This window comes from Sycon ciliatum, chromosome 2, assembly GCF_964019385.1.
Source record: "Sycon ciliatum chromosome 2, ocSycCili1.1, whole genome shotgun sequence".
Lineage (NCBI taxonomy): Eukaryota > Metazoa > Porifera > Calcarea > Leucosolenida > Sycettidae > Sycon > Sycon ciliatum.
This window is the reverse complement of record NC_088644.1, coordinates 9,953,436-9,972,311: the sequence shown is the minus strand read 5'-3', so window position 1 is coordinate 9,972,311 and position 18,876 is coordinate 9,953,436. Positions and strand designations below refer to the sequence as shown.

Genomic DNA, 18,876 nt, shown 5'->3' with positions numbered 1-18,876 from the left:
GAACCCAAGCTAGAACGAGATAGTCTTGACTCTTGTTGACCTCCTAGACTCTACAAAGACACGTCTTCGTTGCCTACTAGTACTAGTACTAGATCTACTGAGTAGAAAGTAGATCTACTGAGTAGAATCTACTACTGCTGTACTACGATGATTGTACAAACATGTATTTCCAGTGCTTTCTTCGTTTCGGCAGTCATTATAATACCTATACTGCTATAGTCTTTACTTTTAGTTCGGTGCAAAGCAAAGCCAACCCTCCCTACGCCTCTCTGATCTGCTGAGTCGAGTGGACGTTCATACATAGCTGACCAGTGCAAGGCTTTGGGCCGGCGTTTGGCCTTCGCCTCTGGCTTTGGACAAGGACGCGTTAGGTCAAGCGCGTACTAGTACTACTAGTCAAAGGGCCCAGCGATGACTATACTGTACTATGCCCATGTCCTGATGACAGCTAGGGCAAGAAAATCATGGCTGACATGACATATTAGGCGAAGACTAAAATAGCCTAGGCCCTAGGGCCGCTGAACAGCCTGAACGAACGTCGAACGATGGCTCCGGTCCTGGATTAGCCTGAAAGCACAGCAAGCAGACGAGTGACATGATCATATTATACAGACGTAAAAAAGGAAATGAACAAGGAACAAGACCCTTGTCTCATTTTCACTCAGCATGATGCGGACCACACGGACACTGCGCTGTAGGCTAGTGTAACTGTTCAACTGAGCTGACGATCCAGCTAGCTAGACTACTGCACGTAACTAAGTAGTTTATTAGCTGTAAATGTGGCATTTGAAAAGGTAGATTCAACACTAACTTCCGTTCTACTTTTATCAATCCACACATATCCGGCCAACACGTAACAAATCTTACGCCTTCTTGATTTCAGCCACCTCGTCATTTTGCTGCCCCGCGTTGCAAAACACGACAGGTGATAATCTAAGTAACAGTACTAACACTCAACGGTTCTTCCTTTGTGGGTCTTTCCAAAACCCTTTTTTATGCCAAGCAGTGTTGTTCATTCTTACGTGACGACTTGCACCGTATGCTTGATTAGGCCGGAGATAAGGGTCTGAAAGCCTGAAAACAAGTTGTGAATAGTGGTGAGAGGTTGTGCATAACGAAAATTCGTAGAGATCTTTCCGGAGATAAGGATAATCATGCAGTTTAGGGTCCCAAATAATTATTTCGCACTTTCCCAGTGTTCAGTGTACTGTCACACGCTTTTTCAGTGTACTTTCACATGCTTTCCGACCCTTGAGCCTTCACTTCACAAGGCTTCAGTATCATGAACTTTATTTTCATGAAAACCGGGGACAGATCAGACTGGGTACTGCTGGTGAACACTGCGGAGCAGGGAGCCGAATGTGTTGTCTTCCGCGCGAACTCTCTGTCTCCACGCGAACTCGCAGAGGTACGTCGGGAACAACTCTCGCGATGTGCCGCATGATCATTTAGAATGTGTGCCTGAGCCAGAGGGAAAATGCGTATCGGCGCTCCGGGACGCCCAGCCATTACCATAAAGGAGACACAACTTTGACAAAGGAAACAAAACTTCGACACGAGAAAAGAAGAAGCATAGTGAAAGTACACTGAAAAAGCGTGTGACAGTACACTGAACACTGGGAAAAGGCATGTGACAGGAACACTGGGAAAGTGCGAAATAATTTGGGACCCTAAACTGCATGATTACCGAATCGTTGACACTGCACCGGACTGCCTACGGGCGCCGGGCGGCCTAGATGTAGCCGATCCGTCGTGAGCACCAGGGACTGGCAGGGAGTCGAATCCCTGGTAGATCTACATGGTGAGCACCAGGGAGTCGTAAAAGCCCGGGAGAGGACACGGGATGCGCGCACGCGGACGATGTTTGCCTCGGCCAGAAAGTGAAGCACGCTAGGCCGGCGCGGCCGGATCTGCTCGATCCACGGCGCTGTGCTCGTCTTCGGGGCAGGGAGTCCTAAAATACCAATATTTTACAACTCGTTGTTGACACCATTATCCGAAACTTGTGGCGAAGGAAGCATAAACATGATTGTGTTTATGTGTCTGTCTGTCAGACTCAGTACACATGGTACAGGGGGTGGGGAGTTGAGTGTGTGTGTGTGGGGGGGGGGGGGGGGGGGGCGTGTGTATGTGCACATGAGCTTGTACTTTTCTGTGTGTTTGTACAGTGTTTGTGTGTGTTTGTACAGTGTTTTTGTGTGTGTGTGCGCGCACGCGTGCGTGCGCATTTTTGTGCACAATTCCGTTATGAAGTACAAATGATAGGTTAACCTTTTGTACACTCGCCAAGACTTCGGTTAGATTCACTGAGAACCTTTCTGGCCAACCTGGAGGCTGAGCCTTCCGTTTCCTAAACGGCTAAAGTCACCGCGTACTCAGTATACGAGTAGAAAAGTGTAGAAAATTTTAACAAGATCTACATATGTATAAATAACGACCTGCAACCATGTACAATGTAGATAGATAGGGAACACACATTGATTGTTTTTAAAAGAATCCAGGCAATATCATGAATCATGGAACGAGTGCGTAATAATGCTCTATGTTGCGTTTTGACGATGCTGAAGGAAGGGAGCCTTTGCGATTCACTCGCAACACACGCACAGAAGTCCACTCGACTGCAATTTCAGTGCAATTTCTGACACAAGTTCATAAATCCACGAGTACGAGGAAGCTCAGCGGATCTCAACACGAACGTTCGCCCATCACCTGCAATGGAATATGGACTGTATGATACGACCAGCGGCTAACACGGGAAGTGGCGTCATTTTCCACAAATCTCGTTTCATTCACAACCATTTGACTGCAATTCAGTGCAATTTCTGCCACAAATTCAACTCCACGAGTACGAGGAAGCTCAGCGGATCTCAACACGAACGTTCGCCCATCACCTGCAATGGAATATGGGCTGTATGATACGACCAGCGGCTAGCACGGGAAGTGGCGTCATTTTCCACAAATCTCGTTTCATTCACAACCATTTGACTGCAATTCAGTGCAATTTCTGCCATAAATTCAACTCCACGAGTACGAGGAAGCTCAGCGGATCTCAACACGAACGTTTGCCCATCACCTGCAATGGAATATGGGCTGTATGATACGACCAGCGGCTAACACGGGAAGTGGCGTCATTTTCCACAAATCTCATTTCGTTCACCCCAACTCAAATAAAATTGAAGTACAATTAGGGACTTATCTTGCATTTCCATCGCCTCAGAATAAATTAACTTCGATAAACTGAGAGAGAATGAGTGAGGCAGCTGGAAGAATTGAGGATGATAATAGAGATCAGAAGACTCGACGGAGCAATCGTCTCCGTGCTCTAAGAGAAATCGGAGAATGTCCCAATTAGTATTTCAAGAAGACATCACAATTTTCGAAAATAATAATTTCCTTGCCTCGCAACACCGTTCCCTGGCAGCGTTCCCCGGCAGCGCGAGGCAAAGATGTTTTCTGGGAATGTGTGCCGTGTCCTCTCCCGGGCTTTTACGACTCCCTGGTGAGCACTGAGCACGCGAAACACGACCGAGCTGCACCCTCCCGGCCGCGGCCATACCCATAATGGCCTTGCGATCCGGAGCTGCAAGACTTCATGTAGGATCGTAGAATCTACGAGTAGGACGGCCAACAACACGCGCTCGCGTGTCTGGCGAGATCGCACGCTCGCGATGAAATGTGAGCTGGCCAGATTATTATGCAGATATGATGCAGATCGGGCACAGCACGCGGTCACAGCTAGCCAGCATGGAGTGACCTACCAGACTCAGTAGGTCTACAGTCATGACTGAGGCTGATGTTCGATGTACGGAGTCGGCGGTGTTTTTTCCCAGTTGTACCCTACTCGTACTCACTATCCCTGCGCTAGTGCACGCACTTGTTTGGCTTCGCATCCTTGGAAACTGTGTGAAACGATCGGGATCTTCCTCTTCACTGACTTCAGAAGTAAGGGCTCTTGACAAATCCAGCTTGCGCGCTATGAAACGGAAATAGGCATGATGGATTATTTCTCCTGACTCGTCCTGATTGTGTGGACGTGAACATTGTGTGCATCTCATTATTTTCTGGATGTTCCACGATCACGCGGACGGTTGAGACCCCCTACTGACACTGACGGAGCACAGACTCGGTGGCATCTGTCTTGTTGGGGAAGCAGCGCGGAGATTGTGGTTGCTGACTTTCTGTCGCGCGCCAGTGTAGTGCAGTGCCGTGTGGTGGTGTCAACATCACCTTGAGCGGGATACGCGGCGATCGCAAGGTCCCTTAGGACTGAGCAGCTAACTCCCAAACGTTACGTACAACCATCGGGGCAGCAACGGCTCTGCGGCGGAAAACAAGACTAGCCGAAATCTATACGATTGGACGTTGACGGGAACACAAGGACTTACGACCCGACGCAGCGTCAAATCACGTCGCATTCGCTTCTGGTTTGTCTTTCAGGTGCTGGCAGCAGGCAACAGTCAACGCTCAGGGTTTTAGGTCGACCGGCACCCCGTGACGGCTGACAGCCACGAAAAGCCCAAACGGTCAGCCTGTGTCCAGGGAGGTCTGCACGCTTCCCTAAACCTAATAATTCCAAAACGCATGTCTTTCTACCCCCACTGCAACGGTGTGTTTATCCTCCAACACTTCTGCGTGTCTGACGAACTCTAAGTCAGTGAACGACGCAGTAATCACGTGGCCTGGATTAATGGATAGGCAGAGACTGGAGTTGTGAAGTGCAGTCGTAGGCTGAGCTGGGCGGCCAAACGGTTTCGCGCTGTTTCATAGTGTTTGTGTAAGCTGAAGTGGATTGAGGCTACAGTTGTAGAGACCGCTTTGAGCTACACTGCGGAAACCTGCTGCATTTTATTGTATGACTATGAGTCCTGACAGCTGGCTCAGCCGTGACCCACGCTGCTCCTCTCGACAATAGCGGAAAAGAAGCATTGGTTTCAGTTCAGAATTCGCTGAGCTCAGTGCACGGGTTCGCTGGTTCGCGCTCTCCTTCGCTCGGGGTGATTTTGACGCTGAATATCTGTGACATAACAGATAGAGTGAGCGATTGTGGCGAAGACCCTGTCAAGGCGGTGTCAAGCTACGCTATCTTGCTCTGTTTGGGCAGAGCTGGAGGCCAGGCAGGTCATTTGTTATCAGATAGTGTCCTAAAACAAGTGGCACTGACCTCAACTGCAACTGCAAACCTGTGCTCTGCCTCAGCTGTTGCAAGATAGACTCGTGTTCTACTGAAGGTGGTGTTGGATACTTGCTCCCTTCTACGTACTACTTTCAGAATACAGAACTGTAAAGTTCCTGTGGACGCTGTGGAACAGAACTCTACGTGGTGTTCAGGTTTTCCCATACAAACCTCTGCTGTCAACCTGGTGGTGCAAGCCCTACTGCAGTCTGTTGAGAATGAGTAAAGGCAAAAACTTGTACTTGTAGCTCAGTACAGACTGGTTAGCAGTCGTGGAAGTGATACTAACTGTGGAGGTGGTGCCTTGACCCAAACTAGTGCCAGACTTGTGCAAGAGTTGTGCAAGCGGTATGGCATCGAGCATTGCCAGGAAGGCGTCATCGTTCCGTATCTCCGGTGGTTCCGCCCGGGTCACGAAGAAGAGGCGAGTGCGTCGGGCGGTGAGCTTCACGCACGATGTGTTCCTGCTGAGTGCCATTCGTGACGAGTCCATAGACGAGATCAATAGAGTTTTGCTGGAGATGGAGGCTGATCAGGAATTGGACTTGAATGCAGTGCTAGTAGGCGGCAGGTCGGCGTTGCATCAGGCTGTGCTAGCGGCAAGAAGCGACGCCATCGCCATGCTCCTGGACAGGGGAGCGTATGTGGACGTGCTGGATGACAACGGATGGACGCCGTTGCATTACGCTGTCGATGCAGGTGAGAGTGCGGCTCTGCTCTGCTTTCTCTCTCTCTCTCTCTCTCTCTCTCTCTCTCTCTCACTCTCACTCTGTCTGTGCATTTGCCACTGTGCACATCCAGCATGTGTTCACGACACGTGGGCTGTTCTTGGAGATTTGCTTGTAAATTGGCAAGTGATCTGTAATCTGTACCATTGAATCCTTGATACACTAACGACCATCATGCCATGGTTACAAACTTACATAGACCCAGTATGGACCAGTGCATCACTAGCCTTGCAGGAACACCCCCAGGACGGCCTTACGAATTGAGATATTTGCGTAGTTCAGTCAGTGTTTGTCTCATCTAGCACTGGCCATTACCCTGTGGTGCGTTGTGGGAGGTAGCAGAGAGTGTTTCTCCATTCATTCCTGCAGGACATGCAGCATGTGTGTGCTGAGGTGATGATAGAGAAAACACTGTAGTAGTCTTTAGGTGACAGAAGGGCTGACACATTCAAGTCGCATGCTGTCAGGTAGCAGCTGAGCTTCATGTGTGGGATATAGGGTTCAAATACTCTGTCGTAGTCTAGAATGAGGCCAATGTCGGAGCTATGGGTACAGTGGGTGAGACTGGACTGTAAACGTGGACCCTCTTTCGACAATGTGGACTTGCAGCGCAATTTAGTAATTAATTAATATACTCGTGAATCTCACTGCTTTGGTAATATTACTTGTACTCAAAGTAGTTGCGATGCTATGCGCATGTTATATGGCACTGTCAGATGGATTTGACGGAGCCTGGAGCAAAAAACATGAAGATGCTATGATTCCTCCCTGGCTGCTCCTGGCGTGATGGTTGTTGTTGTTATGTTCTGAATGGTGGGCATGTCCCTATCCACTAAAGGTGTTGCTACTGTGTTGTACTTGTGTGTGTGTGTGTGTGTGTGTGTTTGTTTGTGTGTGTGTGTGTGTGTGTCTGTGTGTGTGTCTGTGTGTGTGTTTGTGTATGTGTGCGTATGTGTGTGTGTGTGTGTGCATGCATCTATGGTGCTGTGCAGGCCAGTCAGATGCTGCTAGTCTTCTCGTGGACCGTGGCGCCGACCCTCGCCACCCGACACTGGACGGCAACAACTGCTTACCCATGGACATAGCCATAGATCAGTGTGACAGCGAAATGATGGCACTGCTCAGCGATGGCATTACTCGCGCTCAGCATCGCCCACTGCTGATCGTGAAGCCGGCTCTGCGAGGTAGTGGAAAGTGCTTTGTGCCACGCAAGCCAGGCGCTGATTGCGACGATGAGGAAGTATCCAATGAGACGATGGACTATGATAGTACAACGAGTGACTTTGACAACCGTTCCATTACATCGGCAAACTCGGCACTATTCGTTCCTAACTTCAAACGCCTTTCAAGCGGTGGCACGGGTCCGTTCAGGTCCTTCCGGAAGCTACGGGACAGATATCGACAGCCATCGCCGTCACCATCGCCATTGAGAGACTCTGATGTGGATACACCGGAGGATGGTTCGTTCTGCACCGTCAACGAGTTCATCACGGACGTCTTCTCCAACGCTCTGCGCAACGCTCACTGCGATACCACCAGTATGTCCTCTGCAACTGCGGACGACTCCCAGGACAGCCTCGCCTCGTTTCCCAACTCGTCCGACTCACCCCGCTCCTCCTTTCTTGGTGGTGGACTTGAGAACTCTTTACTACGGCCGGTGCAGACAAGTTCACCGGCCCTGGACAGTAAAACGTCCAGCTCTTCCGGGTCGTCCGAGGACTCGTTTCATTCGCCGTTGTCCTCGATGTCTTCAGCAAAAAAGCTCAGTCACTACAATTCGAATGGCAGTCTAGTGTCAACGGACCAGCCCGCCGTCGTGACCTCCTCGTCCAGTCCCAACTCTAGCTCTGTGCAGATCTCAAGCAGTGGGTCCAGTGTACAGTCACGGCACAGTTTACCCCTGGACATACCACCCATGCAGTCTCGCATAGCTGCAGAGGATGATCAGAACTTTCCGCGCGGCGCACCGCCAGCATGCAGCGGATCACCATCGTACGACGTTCCAAGGAGCGGTGTGCCGCGCAAGTTCATGCTGCTCTCAAAGCACAGAGATAGGACTGGAAACATGGTGCTGGGTTCAAGCTTCGACTATGATGTTCCACACAGTGCACTGCGTCGTCCCCTGCAGCCCAGCACACTATCACCACCACTCGAGGCTGAGGGAAACTCAATGTTCGACCTGAGACTGGCGGTGGACGAGTCCACTCTCATTCATGCCGACCACGAAGATGCTAGGTCACGAGAAGATCACACGCAGATAACACCCCAGGCATCGGTCGCATGCGATAGTCCAGACCTAGCGACCTGCACTGATGACCGTGCTACGCCTGAAGTGCCAACCGCAGATTACGAATCTCTGGTGGATGATGACAGCGAGCCGTCCTCCTCTGATTTGGGTACGACGCTCACAATCTCTCCCGGTCGCCATTATTCATGTGCAGAATCTAGCCACGACTTTGCTTCTGATAGCACATTAGGTGTTCGCTCTAGCAACTCTGTCTCGCGATTAAGCCCGGAATGCAGCTTGACACGAACATACAAGATCAAAGACACCTTCACATCGGTTCAGTCTCTGCCCACCTATCGGCATGTCACCCCTGACGAGTGCTTCTCGCCCCAGTCATCCGAGCCACGCAGTCCACTGAGCCCAGAGTCGACTGGCTCAGAGGATCAGTCATCGATGTCCCAGTGCCGTGATGGTGTGTGTGCCGATCATCTTGCAGATGGGCAGCAGCACGACTACGTGAGTGCCACGTTGCCGTGGAGAGGCAGGCATGGAGGAAACCGACCGTCCTTGACCGCAGTCACTGTGCGACATGCAGCCGGTGATGCCAGGAAGGATACCAAGGCCCCAGCTAACAGATTATCAGCTGCTGAGTTTCTGCTGTCGCTCTCTCCATCAGGACCACCCGCTCTTGTTGAAGAAGTCGAAGAGGAGGACGAAGAAAAGGAGGGGGTCATGTCCCTGCTCGATTTCTTGGACTCGCATGACCCACCAGACCAATCCCGAAGTCCATCACCGCCATCGGATCCTCTTGAATTGTCAGCGGAGGATTTCCTTCTTTCTGCGCAGGACCTATCTGGCGAGAATAGTCGGCCAGGTTCAGCAGCTGAGTACCATGGAGTGACAGCGCGTCTGAGAAAGGTGTCCGACTCCGATGATCAGCCACGTCCTGATCGGCCTATGTCGTTGGTGAGCGACTGGATGACTCCAGTCGGTACAGCTAACCTCTCGAGTCATGTAGCAACATTGCCGCGTGGTATCACAGTCGAACTCGGTGGCTTCCAGCGTGGCAATGCGGCGCGGGGCAGCCTGCGCCGGCTCATCACCAAGGCAACGACACGCACATCCAAGAAGGCGAGCGCCTCAACCAGCTCCGACTCCACGATCACGTCCGCGGGTTCTTCTGATCGCCATGCCAGTGCCGGCAGCCATTGTGCTTCACCGGGGTCCGATGATCAGCAGGCTGCAGATAGTAGTGCTACTAACACCACTGGACGCAAGTCATTCCTGAAGAGGACCTCATCGCTGCGCAACAGCTTCCGCTCAAGGAAATCTAAAAAGCTGAAGAGTAGCCTCGAAAGCGATGATGCAGATGTTAGTGCACCTGCCAAGGACAATTCTATACAAGTGCAGGGAAGACAGACGGAATCTGGAGGACAGCATCGACCAGTGATTGTTAAGCGTAGAGACAGAGCGGGCACGGAAGATTCGACAGTGGTTGCTAATTCTGTTGCAAAGGCTGCTGACAAGCGGGCATCAGGTATTCTGACCGTCTCCGTCACTGCCTTATGAGCGAGCGATATTCAACCATTGTTATACACTGGGCTACTACTGCTCTGTCACCGGAATCCGGTGAAGTTGTAATCCTTTATCCTATTGCAGATATTTGAGACATTGGGCACAGAGCTACTAAGAACTACTTAGCACGATTGCACTGCCGTATTGCTTCTACATGTAGTTCCATTTAGCATTTGCTGGTATTGTGTCACTTTCCTAGCTGGCCTGCCTGTAGCGTGTTTCCACTACCATGTAGCGTGTGTGTGCCTGTTCTCGTGTATGTGTGTGTCTGCGTGGGTGTGCGTGCGCGTGTGTATGGCGGGTTGTGCAATTCTCTAGATGGCCAATCGGTAGTGTGTCCTTTTGAAGGCTGTGACCTCAGGTAGATCTCCGGCATTACTGCTCACTCTAGGCCCAATCAGTACAGTTTTCAAAGGTATTCAGCTGGACTGAATGTTGAGCACTCATACCGTTATCGCTGCTCGTCTATGTTGCTGCCGCCGGCTTTTCTTCATAAATGCTTGTGTTTGTTATGTTCGAAGTATAACTTAGTTTCCTTGATGTCGAAAACATTTTAAAGCCATTATTCTCACTACCATGTACATAATATGTGTGTGTGTGTGTGTGTGTGCATGTGTGTGTGTGTGTGTGTGTGTGTGTGTGTGTGTGAGAGTGTGTGTGAGAGTGTGTTTGGAGACATGTAGATCTAGGCCAATACTGGCTGTCATGTCGTCAGCCATCATGCATGCGGGTGTATTTGGATTTAAAATTATTTGTTCGGACGAAAGTTCTGTAATTCTCTCTCTCCCTCCCTCCTCTCAGTCGGTCTGTCAGTCAGTCTGTATGTGAGTCTGTCTCTCCTCTCTCTCTGTCTCTCCTCTGTCTCTGTCTCTCTCTCTCTGTCTGTCTGTCTCTCTCTCTCTCTCTCTGTCTCTCTCTCTCTCTCCTCTCTCTCTCTCTCTCTCTCTTTCGGCAGAGAATACCGAGATATACACGTAATCACAGTGCTGTCCGGTGAAATTCCCCACCGTGAATGAAAAAAGACGAGGGAGGACGCAGCACTACAAAGTACAAACACCGGCCTGTCCGCTAACGAATGCAACCCTGCCTTTCAATAATAGAATACCGTCAGACCTCGCTTATCCGGATCCCTCGCCATCCGGAAGAACATAGCTTGTTACAGATTTACAGCATACATGGTGCATCCAACATAGCCGGCGTTTCGGTTATCCGGTTCCCTCGCCTATCCGGATATTTCCGTGGATAACGGATGTGTGCGGTTTTAAGCGAGGTCTGACTGTATTTAAAATATTCTTCCACTAGCGCAAATTTCACTGGACAGCACGCACTGCAGCACATCAAGTGGTACCTGCCGGGATGGACTAAGATATGAGCAGACCGTATTTTCCAGAGTAAAAGCCGCACTTTATAAAACACCCGAGTAATTCACTCTAAAAGTCGCCGTGCGCCTTATACTACCATGGTCAAATTAGCGGTGGTATCAAACTGGGGTAGATGTCTGTATTTCGTGGCAAAATATCTGGGTGAGGCTTATACTCCGGAAAATACGGTAGCCATAAAATATTTGTGGGTGCCTCACACATTACCACTTGGTAAACACGTGTCCCATGCTATTGTAACCTCCAACCCATGTAGTGCAACATTGTGACCAAACTCCAGAGAACATTACAGTCCGGACCTCGCATAACCGCACACATCCGTTTTCCGCTAAAATATCCGGATAGGCGAGGGAACCGGATAACCGAACACCGGTTATGTTGGAGGCACTGCGTATGCTGCAAATCTGTAACCAGCTATTTTCTTCCGGATGGCGAGGGATCCAGATAAAAGAGGACCGGATAAGCGAGGTCTGACCGTATTACCTGCACAGCAAATCCGGTTGGAACATGAACAGCAAGACTACAGCGTGGACGAAGTGGCAAATTGTTGCGTCATAACTCGACTTAGAATCTCCACACCAAGAGATATATTTTGTGGGACAGATCAGAAAGACTAAGACAAAATAATATGGTGATATGACATGGTGATATGATTGATAATAGTCACAATACTAAAAGAGGCCAAGTTGTACTGTGGTGGCTTAGTTTGCATCAAGTGCTTGTATGCCAGTAAACAAGAGTCGTGTTTCCCAGGATGTCTAACCTTACTGTTTTCTGATGATCGCTTAGTGCGTGAAACTCAGAGTTAAAACACTTTCTCTGTCCTCTTATTGTTTGATGTCTAACCTATATATTTACTTATGCTTTCATCAAGAAAGTAGTCATCAATCTGATATTTATCATGGTTTTCCGAGAGTATAGCTTTGCGTGAGAATGACAATATGCCAGCAGAGTCGTCTAAAGCTGCCTGACTAAACTATGCGCACAGTGCATCTCACAATGCATTTCCCTAGCGTGACCACCAAGATACGTAGCTGAAAACGATCACCTAACAATGGCTACCGCCGGCGAGCGGGTACATACCCAATCATGGCATGGGAATTTCCGAGCTTGCATCAAGAAAACCGCAGTGCACGAGCAGACACACAACGCCGCCTCAAAGCTCCGTTTCCGGCCCGTACAGATCCTCTTGCTTGGCGGTGAGAATGGCCGTCAAGCCGCCCACCTTGCTGAGGAAGTCCCCGGCAACGTCCATGATGGCGCGGACGTTGTGATCTTGAAGCTGCGTTTGCAGGATGTGGTCTTCGCTGCCTGTCGTCTCTTCAACCTCTTCCAAGAGGTCATCACTCATTCTGTAAACTGCAGCGACTGTCTTCCACGAGGCTGAGAACTGCAAGACAAGCACAACACACCAGGACAAAGAAACATGCACACCGCGTTTCGCTCGTTTCCTAGGAAAACCAACTCCAGACACCATGTGTATTCCCTCACCACTTGGAGCAGTCAGAGACTAACATGCATACATGCTTGGATATAACGTTACAACCCTTCTGAGCGAAATCTTGTGCAGCCCGTCCTTTGTTTCATCAAAACATCAACAGAATAATTGGACGGAAATCCTACTTGAAATGCTCTCACTACTAAAGGCTTGTAAACGTGAGAAGAAAACGCAAGTCTATGACAGAGTGATAGCACGGACGGATTCATATTTTATTTCCCCACCCCCTCTGTCGCTTACCTCTTTGAACATTTTAGCGACAACTCCACGGTAGCCCGAATAGGAAACTCCTTCCCCGTACTCAATGGCCAGCTCCTTCAACGCACTGTTTATATACGTCTGGATGTCACCGTCAATGCTGTCGCCCAGCTCCTCGAGTCTCATAATCACTTCCTTCAACTGGTTCTCTCCCTCCATGGACGTGCGACGCTGGAGGCTCATGCGGCGCTCAGCAAGGGTTGCTTTACCACCTCCTGACAGGCAAGCTCCGGCAGCACCAGCCAGTGGTACCCCCACTGGTGAAAGCTGAGACTGAAGGTAACATGAAAATGTAATCCGGCACGCAGGAAGAAATTCTTGGTGCGCTGGAAAACAACTTGTGTAGACTATTAAAGTGAGACATGATTTCTACAAATGCAGATTCTAATATTGTGGGACTGCGGTTGCTAGATGCACACTTCACATGTGGATAGAGTTTAGAATGGAAGTAATTTCTTGACCTGGAGTGTATACATCCTTACCGCGCCTCCCAAGCTGAAGTTGGATTGCCTCATATCGGGCTGCAAGTCGCGTGTGACGTATTCTATGAGTCCTTCGTCATTGTTGTCGTCGTGCTCGAATGACCCTGGTGAAGACGATGGCACATCCATGAACATTTCCTCTTCGGCGCCGCTCTCGGCGTGGTGCTGTGTGATGCCTTCATTGGCCTTGCGATGCCTCCTTCGACGACGGCTGCGGTACATCATGCCCGCCGACAGCACCTTGGCATCAACCGTCATTCGACTGTCTGAACCCTCCGCCATGACCGTGGCCGAAGATTCCGAGCAGGCGATGTCTGCAGAACAGACCGACACAGGACACAGGTGGCCATTGCACCGTATTGACCCATAGTGGCCATTGCACCGTATTGAACCATAGGCTCTCAAGCAAAACAAGAAATCCGCATGCTCTAGATAACTTCTCCAGACTAAACACCCTTTGGCCCAAGTATTTCAAGGACTTGCTGCCAACGATAAAGTCCTACTGCATATTAGCCAAGTCACACGATTTTACCAGGAAGTTCCACAGGGTTCAGTGCATGTGGAAAACTGAGTATCATGATACTAAAATTAGTACACTGATACAACTGTGTGGTTATCCCCAAGCATTATCTAAGGTGGACGATGGAACAAGGTGAACTACTCTAATTTCTGCTGAAGATAGCAATGGAGAACACGAAACGAGCATTTCTCCGTTAAATACTGAACGCAGACCATAGGCATGGGCAGGACAACGGGATGGCGAAACAAATGTGCGCGCGGCATTTGAGGATCGTGTTCTCCAAGAAGCCATTATGAGCTCCACAGCTTGTTGGTCAGAAGACATACAATGCACATGTACAACGATGGGAAACACACGGTGGATAAAACATGCATGGTTATTGCCGTAACTCTGGGTCCTACATCAAGAGGCGAACATCACAGGACAATGGCAAGTTCTGGGCAAACGTTCATTTAGGAACATGTACCAGTATCTGTACATGCCCACATGATCGCAGGAATCTAATGGACTGGCCAAGTGCAGGCCGCTGAGGCTGGGACATTTAGACCGTACGCAGAAAAGCATGAAACATCGGGCTGTTGCGGACTGAGCCTAAGACAAATACAGTTCCTCAGTGCGTGGGATTCCTGTATGCACGGTTGCATACAGTGCCAGTCACAGAGCATGACCTTTTGAATCTCTGATTAGCATGGATGCGATGACGTAAACAATACAAGAACATGATATCAGATTAGAGACTCAGCGGAACAGGTACGTATGCCCCCCCCCCCCCCCCCACACACACACTACACTCCAACCATAGTTACCATACTCTGACCGCTTGCACTGTCACATGGAGCAGCACGTAACGTCGTCGGTCAGAAAACATGCACTGGATCATGGACCCCGGACGTGGTGTGGGTAATTAATTATTTAGTTCATCTGTTGTCGGTGGCATACATTTACATTATACTGGCGCCAGCAGCTTCCGACTGGCACCCCCAGTGGCCTCGGTGGAAGATTGGAAGTTGAACGTTGCTTGGTGATCCCCCTTGATGACTAATACAATCACATCTCGGAGATTCAAATGTGGGCTTTTCATTTTGCTAGAGGGAGGTAAAATGGGGAGGATCTTAGGAGATATTGACTTTCCCCGCCAGGATCCGAGCCAGAGATCTTCGCTACAGGCCAGCGATGCTCTGCCACTGAGCTATGTTGTACCTGTAGTCGCCACGTCAGCACTACAGAGACCCAGTAATTCCTATACTACATGTGAACAATTATTAAATTTTTGCTAACTACCTCCATTCACCCCACTCAAGAACTGCTTGATGGACTTACTTTTACTTTTCTGTCGGAATCGTGCCCGGTGTCAGAGAACGAACCGCTATCAAGTCGACGCTAATTTAGCGCTACCATAGGGCGCCGCTACTGGTGAGAACCCGAGCGTCTCTTACATGTAAACCACGAGAAAGAACAAGCTTGCACTGTCTGTCTGTTCCAACTTACTTTACCTCAAATCAGGCAACCGGACCTTGTATTTTTTTTGTTCTGTGCGACGTCGACAGCAAGCAGCGCAAGCGAATGGGATTTTTCTTCAAGCGCGTGACGCAACTGAGGACACACGGAGCGCATCCGCATCCGGAGTCCCGATTCATAGGAGTGGTATTTTACGACTCCCTGATCCCGAAGTAAAGACCGGTACTGGCGGTAGGTCACCAGCGCCGAGGGCCCGGGCCGAGGCGCGCACCGGCGAGCACTACTGTAGAGACAAGAGAAGTACAGTGCTGTCAACTGAAATCCGACCCCCTTGCCGGTGCGGCGCCCCGGCAAGGGGGTCGGATTTCATTTGCCAGCACTGTAGTAAAGATAGTCATGTACATCTACATACAAGTAATGTCATTGTAGATAGACAGATTCATTTATCAGTACAGTCATGTCATTGTACTACCGGTAATTAATTTGTAGTCGTAGATCTAGACTACAGTCACAGTCAGTAGACCGTCTTTAGTTTTACTTTTAGGCGTCTTAGACTTACAATTATGTAGGTCCGTTACGTCTACAGTACCGGGATGGCGGGATCGGGAATAGGCCTGGGCGGATAATGCTAGTTATTTTGCGGGATAATGCTAATGGCAATGCCAGAAAAACTGTATCATAATGCTACTTATAATGCTGCTGTTCCTCTGTAATGCCAGCAATTCACCAGTAGTAAGTATGGAAAAATGGCTTGGTTTTGGGCAGTATTGTGCATGTTTCGTAGTTCTACGTAGACGGCATGGAAAATGTTAGAAGATCATGATCATAATGCTGGTGCTATTGACATTGTTCCATAATGCCAGCAAAACCGCAATAGTATGCATGGAAATGGCTTAGTTTGGACAATCCTGTGCAGGTTGTGCAGTTCTACATGTATGTACAAGGCATGTAGCGGTCCATTTTTTGTAGTGGCCAAAACTTCCATATTTGAGTATACCTGTAATGCCACTTTTGTGGAAAATGTAGTGTTATAAAGCTAGCATAATGCTCGTTGCGAATCGCACACTCACATACATGTACATGTATAATGCTACATATAATGCTAGCATTATCCGCCCAGGCCTAATCGGGAATGCATCAGCAAGACAGCAACTAACTATTACAGTATTAGTATTACTTGACAGCAAGCACTATTACATGTACATGTACATGTACATGACTGTACAATGTCATGATTAATATGTACATGTACATGTAACTGTTGACATGTTAAGGGGAAGTTAAGGCAAAAATTAAAATTTCACCAGTTGTAGTCTTCGGGGTGCTGAGTCGAATGGTCTTGGTCCGAGGAAGCTGAGACGCTCCCTTCCTACTTGAATCAAAATCGAACTCGCGCACTTCCACCGAAACTGGGTGACTGCGCCCTACTACTTGATGGGGATTTGTATGCAAAATGTCACTAAAAGCGCCATTTCGTTCTTATAAAAGCACGGATGACCGCGATTGGCGCATATGTTGTAGCCTTTTGGACGCTGAGTCGACTGGTTTTGGTCCGAAAAGGCTGCGATGCAGCGTTCCTCCTTTATTCCCAATCGAACATGGTTGAACAAGCGGTCACGTGCTCCTGGGTGCCCAAATCACCTGGTCACCACGCCAGCAGGCGACAAATTTCACACCAAGGTTCAACTCGAGTGACAGGAGTCCATCCAAAAAAGGTCAAATAGGCTAGTAAGTTGTACCCTGCAGGCACGGTGACCAGGTGACTGGTGTACGCAGGAGCACGTGACCGCTTCTTCAACCATGTTCGATTGGGAATAAAGGAGGAACGCTACATCGCAGCCTTTTCGGACCAAAACCAGTCGACTCAGCGTCCAAAAGACTACAACATATGGGCCAATCGCGGTCATCCGTGCTTTTATAAGAACGAAATGGCGCTTTTAGTGACATTTTGCATACAAATCCCCATCTAGTAGGGCGCAGTCACCCAGTTTCGGTGGAAGTGCGCGAGTTCGATTGGGATTCAAGTAGGAAGGGAGCGTCTCAGCTTCCTCGGACCAAGACCATTCGACTCAGCACCCCGAAGACTACAACTGGTGAAATTTTAATTTTTGCTTAAAGGGGAAGTATACCCTAAAATCAAATTTTCACCAGTTGTAGTCTTCGGGGTGCTGAGTCGAATGGTCTTGGTCCGAGGAAGCTGAGACGCTCCCTTCCTACTTGAATCCCAATCGAACTCGCGCACTTCCACCGAAACTGGGTGACTGCGCCCTACTAGATGGGGATTTGTATGCAAAATCTCACTAAAAGCGCCATTTCGTTCTTATAAAAGCACGGATGACCGCGATTGGCCCATATGTTGTAGTCTTTTGGACGCTGAGTCGACTGGTTTTGGTCCGAAAAGGCTGCGATGCAGCGTTCCTCCTTTATTCCCAATCGAACATGGTTGAACACGCGGTCACGTGCTCCTGGGTGCCCAAATCACCTGGTCACCGCGCCAGCAGGCGACAACTTTCACACCAAGGTTCAACTCGAGTTCAACTCGAGTGACAGGACTGCACCCAAAAAAGGTCAAACAGGCTAGTAAGTTGTACCCTGCAGGCACGGTGACCAGGTGACTGGTGTACGCAGGAGCACGTGACCGCTTGTTCAACCATGTTCGATTGGGAATAAAGGAGGAACGCTGCATCGCAGCCTTTTCGGACCAAAACCAGTCGACTCAGCGTCCAAAAGACTACAACATATGGGCCAATCGCGGTCATCCGTGCTTTTATAAGAACGAAATGGCGCTTTTAGTGAGATTTTGCATACAAATCCCCATCTAGTAGGGCGCAGTCACCCAGTTTCGGTGGAAGTGCGCGAGTTCGATTGGGATTCAAGTAGGAAGGGAGCGTCTCAGCTTCCTCGGACCAAGACCATTCGACTCAGCACCCCGAAGACTACAACTGGTGAAAATTTGATTTTAGGGTATACTTCCCCTTTAACTTCCCCTTTAATGTTGTTGGTTGCAATGACAGCATGTAACCTGGTAACAAGGTGGAGACCACCGTGTTCGGAAACAGTGATCGAGACCATGGCATGGTGACCTTACTACAACCGTCCACGGTTGGTAGAGCTCCGGTCTTGACGACCATCATGCAGACTGCACCGTATGGGTATCAGGCCTTTACCCTTTTTTAATGTTCGAAAGGTAAGGTACAGAAGAGGTTCCCAGAAAAGCATTCAGAAAAACAACAACGTCAACGGAAATAACAGCAACACCAACAGCAGCAGCAACAGCAATAGCGGCGGGCCGGCGGCGCAACAACAACAACAACAACAACGTGGGAATATAGAATTCAAAACAGCAACAGCAACAACAACAACAGCAACAACAACAACAGCAACAACAACAACAACAACAACAACGCAATTTTGGTGTGCACATACATGTACATGTACATGTATGTGCACACACAACAGAGGCGAAAGGCTGTGTTAGCTGTCACTTTTAAAGTTTCACGCATCGGAGCGATCATCAGACAGCAGCATTCACTATCGAATTCTCTACGAGCAGGCCTAGATATTTGATGCTAGTGTGG

General features: G+C 49.3%; 2 protein-coding genes across 2 annotated transcripts; one reads left to right on the top strand and one right to left on the bottom strand.

Annotated features, from left to right (window-relative positions):
* The first annotated feature begins 3,886 nt into the window (after nucleotides 1-3,886).
* On the top strand, nucleotides 3,887-10,274 carry LOC135808589 (uncharacterized). Its single transcript, XM_065321807.1, has 2 exons — nucleotides 3,887-5,872; nucleotides 6,894-10,274. Exons 1-2 carry the CDS (start codon nucleotides 5,524-5,526, stop codon nucleotides 9,695-9,697), a joined length of 3,153 nt encoding a protein of 1,050 aa, XP_065177879.1. The 5' UTR covers nucleotides 3,887-5,523; the 3' UTR covers nucleotides 9,698-10,274.
* A 1,329-nt stretch (nucleotides 10,275-11,603) lies between these two features.
* On the bottom strand, nucleotides 11,604-15,372 carry LOC135808588 (uncharacterized). The gene is made up of 4 exons (XM_065321805.1): nucleotides 15,161-15,372; nucleotides 13,321-13,634; nucleotides 12,821-13,111; nucleotides 11,604-12,472 (listed from the first exon to the last, which is right to left on the bottom strand). The coding sequence occupies exons 2-4, from the start codon at nucleotides 13,600-13,602 to the stop codon at nucleotides 12,239-12,241; spliced, it is 807 nt and encodes a 268-aa protein (XP_065177877.1). The 5' UTR covers nucleotides 13,603-13,634; nucleotides 15,161-15,372; the 3' UTR covers nucleotides 11,604-12,238.
* Nucleotides 15,373-18,876: the final 3,504 nt, after the last annotated feature.